Source organism: Otolemur garnettii, unplaced genomic scaffold, assembly GCF_000181295.1.
Source record: "Otolemur garnettii isolate 467f Iridium unplaced genomic scaffold, OtoGar3 scaffold00109, whole genome shotgun sequence".
Lineage (NCBI taxonomy): Eukaryota > Metazoa > Chordata > Mammalia > Primates > Galagidae > Otolemur > Otolemur garnettii.
Genome location: NW_003852504.1, coordinates 3,394,173 through 3,402,069, shown reverse-complemented (window position 1 = coordinate 3,402,069; position 7,897 = coordinate 3,394,173). Strand labels below are relative to the sequence as shown.

General features: G+C 39.5%; 1 protein-coding gene across 1 annotated transcript; it reads right to left on the bottom strand.

Moving 5' to 3' along the window:
* Nucleotides 1-429: 429 nt before the first annotated feature.
* Nucleotides 430-1,499, bottom strand: LOC100943583 (olfactory receptor 13H1). The gene has a single exon (XM_003796948.2). It carries the CDS (start codon nt 1,404-1,406, stop codon nt 480-482), a length of 927 nt encoding a protein of 308 aa, XP_003796996.1. The 5' UTR covers nt 1,407-1,499; the 3' UTR covers nt 430-479.
* Nucleotides 1,500-7,897: the final 6,398 nt, after the last annotated feature.

Genomic DNA, 7,897 nt, shown 5'->3' with positions numbered 1-7,897 from the left:
AAAAAGAAAAAAGACAACACTATGCAAATGTATAAAATAGCTATAATACAATTTCCCCCTGATTTCAAGGTTAAGTGGAGCAAGGAGATTGTGCTGACACAATAGGACTTGCCCTCAGTTAAATTGTAAGGTGTCTGACATTTGTCTTCTGGGCCTGTTATTACACCATTCTTTGTCTTATTTTCCAATTTCAGTTATGCTTTGCCGGCTGCCAACAGTCATAGGAGATTCTTTTGCTGCAAAGTCTTCTTCTGTCAGTGCAAAAATGATTCCGATAAGCTCATTAGGGTGAGTAACCTAATGAGTAACCACTAACAGTGCTCTGTGTAAGAGAGAGCAAAAATAACACCTCTAATGGGATCTCCTGAAGTTTCTGATATGTCGGTCACTTACTCTTCCAAAGGTGAAGTCAAGTCCTATGAGCCATATTTCCCATCAGTGAAGATGTGTCATTTAAGAAGTTTAGAAGCAAAGGAGACTCATGTTCTTTTCACCATAACTTTCCTTATTGCTCCTTTAACATCCTTGTTCCTCAGGGTATAGATGAGAGGATTCAGCATGGGTGTCAAAGCCCCATAAAATACTGATATAAACTTGTCTTGGTTAAGGGAGGACTTGGATTGAGGTTTCATATACATGGAGATAGCTGCCCCATAGAAGATTGTCACCACAGTCAAGTGAGAACCACATGTGGAAAAGGCTTTGAATCTGCCCTGGGCTGAACGAATCCTTAGGACAGCAGCAGCAATTCGGACATAGGAGAGGAGAACAAACCCAAAGGGTAGGAGCAGAGTGAAGATGCCAGTGATGAGGATCATAAGCTCATTAAGGCGGGTATCAGAACATGCCAACTTAATGAGGGTGATAATCTCACAGACAAAATGGTTGATGACATTAGCCCCACAGAAGTGAAGCCTCAGGGATAAAATGAGCATGGAAGTAAGTACAAATGATGCCCCCCATGAGCTAGCAGCTAACCAGATACACACGGGGCCATTCATGACCACGGAATAGCGCAGGGGATTGCTGATAGCAACCACACGGTCATAAGCCATGACAGCCAGTAAGAGGCACTCTGCTGTGGCCAAAGCCAAGGAGACACTCATTTGGGTCAAACATCGTGGGTAAGAGAGGTAGGGATGGGTAGAGAAGCAATGAACCAAAGCCTGGGGCATGGAGGCTGTTCCATAGCAAAGGTCTAAGAAAGACAGGTTACTAAGGAAGAAGTACATTGGAGTGTGGAGGTGGGGGTCATAGAGAATGAGAAAGATAATCAGTCCATTCCCCAACAGTGTGCTGATGTAAGTTATCAGTACCAATGTGAAAAATGTGTCTCTCCACTCAGGATAGTTAGAGATGCCAACAAGGAGAAACTCAAACACTGCTGTGGCATTGTCCATGACCATCCTTCCCTCTTGCCACCGTTCATTGAATGGGTGCCTATGCTGCTGCCTAATTTTACCTGAAAGAATGAGAATAAAGATGGCAGATATGAGAACACTGGAAAGAATTAGGGTGTGTAAGATCATTAGCTTTTTCCTTTTCAGAAGATATGGGACACAAATGGGGTGTCGGTAATGACCACAGAGGCAAAGCTAAAAATTCCTTCTTCAACCCCGGCAAAGGGGAAAGTTGTCCATCTTTTTGAAAATAGTTATATGAGAAGTTCTCCAGTCCTCCTTAACTAGATGTCTTCTTGGATAATTTTTCCCAACTAAAAAGAAAGGAAAGGAAGACCATATGCCTGGATCTCTCACATGTTATCTATTTTCCCAAAATAAATCTGATGCATAGACATGGTTGATGCTTAGTTAGCTTGAGTTACTTAATCTCCATCAGCAGAGTATCTTCTGACAGATAACACATCTTGGCTAAAACACTGTTTTTGTGGCTGGCTCTCATTCCTAGATTATACATACCTCCATTTCCCCATAATAGCTAGATCTATCAAGGTGCTTGACAGAGTGGGTGCAATGAACCTCTTTGACCTGAATTTCTTATGTAAATAGAGTAGTTCATGGAATGCTTGAGGTCTGTGAGAATGCTCTGTCAATATCTTCAGTCAAAGTTATATTTCTGATTTCTCCTATGTTTTCTGTGCTGTGGTTGCTTTGCCCTAGTTAGGGATGTGAAAATCTAATGTGATGTTTCTAAAAGTCTGGATGATAAGGAGAATGCCTGAGTGAGCGGCCTCATTGAAAAGGTTCTCTCTCCCCCCACTTACCACTTTAATTTACATAGCACATTCCAATATCTGAAACTGCATTGATGCTTTGATTGTTTATTATTATTATTATTATTTCTTTCCAAGAGGCAGAGTCTCACTTTATTGCCCTTGGTAGAGTGCTGTGGCGTCACAGCTCACAGCAACCTGCAGCTCCTGGGCTTAGGCGATTCTCTTGCCTCAGCCTCCTGAATAGATGGGACTACAGGCGCCTGCCACAACACCCGGCTGTTTTTTGTTGCAGTTTGGCCAGGGCCAGGTTCAAACCCACCACCCTTGGTATATGGGGCCAGCACCCCACCCACTGAGCCACAGGCACTGCCCCTGTTTGTTTATTATTTGTCTCTCACTCAAATATAAACTTATTGAGGAACAGAACCCTATTCTGGTGTGAACTGGTTTATTCCTAGCATCTAGATCAGTGCCAGAAGCATCACAAGAACTAAATAGATAATAAATGAATATATAATGTTATAAGCACGTATGGCTATTATCTAGAATCTAACTATTCCTATTGTCTCCTGCACTGCCATCCTCTATTCCAAGGCATCATCATTACTCACTTGGGTTCTGTCAGTAACTTCCCTATTGATTTCCCTGTTTCTGGCTTTGTCTTCATTCAGTTCAAGTGATTCAGTGAAATTTCAAGTCAGATCAGGTCACTCTTCCATTAAAAAAATTTCTTTTTTCTATTGAGGAGAGAGTGACATACAAAAATGTGTACATCTTGAATTTGAAGACAAGTGTACAGGATATTCCAAAAGTTGCCCCTTAAGTTACCATATATGGAGAAAATGAGAATTTGTGGCTCAATGTACATTTATTTACGAAATATTAATTTCAAAATTTTACAAAATATTCTTTATGTGTTTGCCACAACTTTGTAAGAGTTTGTAATGAACATATATATATATATATATATATATTTGAGATAGAGTCTTTCTGTCACCCTGGCTAGAGTGCTGTGGTGTCCTCAGAGCTCACTGAAACCACTAAGTTCTGGTTTCAAGCCATCTTCCTACCTCAGCCTCCCAAAGTGCTAGGATTGCGGGTGTAAACTAGCACTCCTGGTCTTGTAATGAATATTTTGTAAATAAAGGTACATTTAGCTATAATTTCCTGTTTGCTCTATGAATGGTGACTTTAGGGGTGACCTTTGGGATGCCCTGTAGACTCACTAAACAGTCACCATTAATAATGCCAGAATATAACTATTACCTCTAAAAGTGCCCTCCTTTTCTTTTAGCTTTGTAAGAAGAACATTTAACATAAGAGCTACACCCTTAACAAATTTTTAAGTGTATGGTCCCATACTGTTAATGATGGCTTCCCATTTCAATTTTGTTTAACCCCCAGTTGCCTTACTCTGACATAAAAGGCCCTCCTTAGTTTGTCTTCCCATTGCCTCTCTGATTCCAGTTCCTCCTGCCCTCTCCCTTGCTCACTGGCCTCTCTCATCGGTCCTCAAACACTCAAAGAACATCCCTTTCTCAGAGCCTTTGATTTTGCTGCTCTGGATCTATGAAATTTTGCTGCCCCATATTTATGAAACCCGGATCCTTACACAGCTCACCTATCACCCCTCTGGTCTTTTCTCATAAGGCTTTTATTTTTTTTTCAGTGCCTCCTTCCTGGGTCACCTCATCTAGGAGTTCATCTCTATCCCCTACCATTTTATATTCCCCACTCCTGCATTATGTTCTCCTTAGGTTTACATTGAGCATATTGTATAGCTTATGCATGAATTATGTTTATTGTTTGTCTCTCTCAACTAGAATGTACACACAAAGTGGTCATTGTTTGTTTGTTTGTTTTGTTTATTGCTGTGTCCCCAAAACTTAGAATAGTGTCTGTTTCAGGATAGGTGTTGAATAATGATTTGCTGAATGCATGTGTGAACGGAATTTTTAAGATGTTCCCTACTGGAAGGCAACCTTTCTTTTTCTATCTGTCTTTTCCCTTAACATTGCTGTTTGCATGTTAAGCACCCCTTAATATATATGTGCTCCTTCACGAGACTGTCCTTTCTTTTTCTAATCTCCTCCAAGAAGCTTCTGCTACTTACTGGCTATGTTTCTAGCCAGCAAGACATGTTTCTTCCCCTCTTGCCTGAATTTTCATTTCCAATTTGCTTAAACTAAATTATCTCTGACAGCCTTTCTAGCTTTACCATGCTAGGATGATCTGGTTTTCCTTAAAGGAGAAAAAAAATCCCTTACTCCTCAGAGCATGAGGAATCTATCGTATTTTCTTCTTCTTTTTTTCCTTTGGATAGAAATCTGGGCCAGAGAAAGAGTTTTTGGGTTTTCTAAGGGATAGAGTGTCTCTAACCATCTCTGAAATGGGAGACTCATTTGCCCTTAAGAGCCTTTAGGAAAACAGATTTCACAACTCCTCATTTCCATGTCCTGGCCTCTCAGTAACCTATCCCTGTGTTACATTCTCTACCTTGCTCAGCCTGTCAGACAGGCTAAGTATGCACAGAATGGAAATCCATGGGTATAAAAGCTTTTGCCATTTGTAAACAAATGTAAGGGATGGAAGGGGTCATGACTTGCCTTTAAAGGAGTATTCTCAGAGCATGAAAGACCTAACGCAGCTTTTGCTTTCATTCATTGTGGAACCCTGAGAAAGAGGTTTTGCCTTGGCCTACCTCCACCTTTCAAAAAGGAAAATTGAGAAAATCATCGCTAAAGAAAAGAGAATACACAAAGATAAATGTCAAATAAAATATGAAAAAATGCTCAAAAAACCTGTTATATTCTACTTTAGTCAAGTCATGTCTTAAAACGTTTTGAATAATTGAGAGTATGTTTACCTCTTAATTATCTACACATGGGTTGTTCACAGTGGAATATTTTAAAAGATGATGGGAAGGCTGCAGATGGGAGGATGAACTTGTTTTGCATAGAATCTCGTGGTTGATTGTTATGACATTTAATGGTCTACTCTGCTCCTTGAACTCTTTTAAAATCCACTCATTTTGTTGTTAAGTGTTAGATATTGATAAGTATATGTTTTACCTTCTTATATGAATATATCATTTTTAATGAGCCTCAGGGTAAATTTTATTTCTCCAGTATTGAAAGAGAGTTTATGACATGTCTATCCTTCAGTCCCCATCAACCAAGTAAAATAAATTGATAAGCCATTTGACTAAAAATTGTTTATCAATCTGTGGCTGTAGTGCAGACTTATTTTGAAGTGGCAGTAAGCTTATTGATAGAGATTGTGTTTGAACCCATGACCTACCCTCCATGGAACTAAAATTGATGGCAATTTCCATTTTCATTTAAAGGCTACTTAGAATATAAACCAAGGAGCCTATTGTTCATTTAGTTTGGGTTTTGCCCTCCAAAGACAGTGGCATCTTATCCTAGAATTACAATTAAGAGATTCCTGGCAAACTGGGTCTAGCATGTTTTCTGTGTTGGTCCTTATACCTGCAATTATTTGTACAGCCTTACTTTCTTTTTAACTAATGGCTGCCTCTTATCTTCCTGGTTATTGCCCATGCCAGATAGATAGTAAAAGACTCAAGAAAAAGAGAAAAGGAGAAAATAAAAGAAATTAGAGCCTTGCTCTCTTATCTACTCACCACTGGTGGTCCCTCTCTGGGGCAGAACGGGACAGCTCAAAAGACCAATTCTCTAATTGTTGCCAGATTTAGAAGTGTAATGATCTCCTTGCAAACTTTCCTGGTAAGATTTCAAGAGCCTTTCCAGATTCTCAAACTCTCAAATGCCTGGAAACCTCTGAAGAAAGGAAATTCTTTTATATTAGGTCAAATTTCAGTCGACAAATCCTTTAATCTGCAACCCTTGATAATGTTACCCAATTAAATTATTTAATTTCTTAAGCAAACATTTCTTCCACTGACATTGGATCCACATACAACCTTATTCAATCTTCTCTAGAAAAATTACAACGTATAGAGGATTGAGGTCATTTGTACGCTCTGCATCAAGACCCACAGGTTATTTCAATTTGCAACCTGCTAGTTTAGACATCTATTGCCTTTTGGCAATATCTTATCTCTGTGAACTGAAACCCAACTGAACCAAATTGTCACTTTCTTTAAAGAGAGGGAAACAATAACAAAACTTTCTGCACCCAATCCTTTAAACTAAGTTGGCTGACTTCTAGGAGTGGTTCTGGGCTCTGTACATACCCTACCAAGTTTTCTACTCTTTCTCCATCACCCCTTTTAGTGTTGGAAGTAAAAATATACAGTTTGACCAAGGTCCTGGGCATACCTACATCAGCAAAAAGATCTAATTGCAGTCACTCTAACTACCCACTAAAGCTGGAAAATGGACACAAGCATTTCAAAAGCAGTATGCTGCACTTGGAACCATAAAACCTTTTGCCTACTTCTCACTTATCCAGAAAATGTAACCGGCTAGAATCTGCCTTTTATTGAGTAGTCGCAATGACAGAAACTGAGCTGAATCGCCTTTTGCCTCCATCTAGGCTCTGCTTTATTGGAAGCTGTCATCAGGCCCCTCTGTCATGTTTGGCTCTGAACTAAATCTATAAATCCTACATCCTTGGCCTATACATGATGTCTGGGGTCCAGTTCTCTTCCAGATTCAATTCCAAATGCAGCAAGTTGGTGAGCTTCTCAGTGACTTAAATAAGCTGAAGTTCCAAAGTTCTACCAGACCATTTATCTCACAAGTAGAGTTCAAAGTTTCTGATCTTCACCAGAAAGAAATAATTAACTTCTGAGAGCTTCAGGGACCTTATTCCAAACAAGCAATTAAGTTTCGCCAAACCAGAGATGTTTGAAAAAAAAAAAAAAAGAAAGAAATGAAAACTCAAAGTGGCATATTGTGTAGGAAAAACAAATAAAGAAAAGAGAAAGGAGACCTTTGAGACTATAAGACTTTTGTATAGCACTGCTGGGCTTTCCATGGAAGTAAGAAATAATTCTTTTTTATTTTGGCCCATGGTTTCTTCACATTCTTTCTGTATGAAATTGGTGTCATGACAGAGCCTGTAGCTGGTAGAGAAATGTCTATCAAGGGACAAATGGGATAGAGAGTGCACAACAGAGAGTGCATGTGTCATCAATCCCCAGGTTGAAATGGCCCTTCTGTTTGCCTTTCTAGTTATACCACCAGCCTGCTCAAACAGCCTCCATGGGATCCTTTTTCAATTGTACCAAGTCTATATTTCCTTATCTGACATGCAAGGTCAACTATGGCAATTCCTCAACTGTCATTCAACATTCATTCATTCATTCACACGTGAATATACAGAAACAGTTCAGTTTCTGCCATTGCAGCTACTCAATTAGTATCTCATGAGCACAAAAATAGAAAATGCCGATGTGGTTCCTACTTTCAGGGAGGTTCTGTTTGATAGGAGAATCAGATATTAACTAATATTCAAGAATATAAAAATGCACTTGTGATAAGTGCTATGCAGTCAGACTACACAGTCATAAAGGATATTTTATCAAGTCCCATGCTCACTTCGATCTCATGAGTCAGGTGAGCTTCTTCACTACCCCATGAGCACCTTCTTGCTTACTCCCCCTCCTTCTGCACTGATTTCTATTAGGTTTTAAAGCTAAAACCTACCCTATCTTCCAAGCCTTAGCTTAGTTCTCTGGTTCTTTTGTGTTTCTATGTTATCTGACTCTTATACTGTATCATAAGTTACCTG

What these genes read in the sequence shown, in the direction of transcription:
- LOC100943583 (XM_003796948.2), bottom strand. Translation starts at nt 1,406, where the DNA reads ATGGTCATGGACAATGCCACAGCAGTGTTTGAGTTTCTCCTTGTTGGC.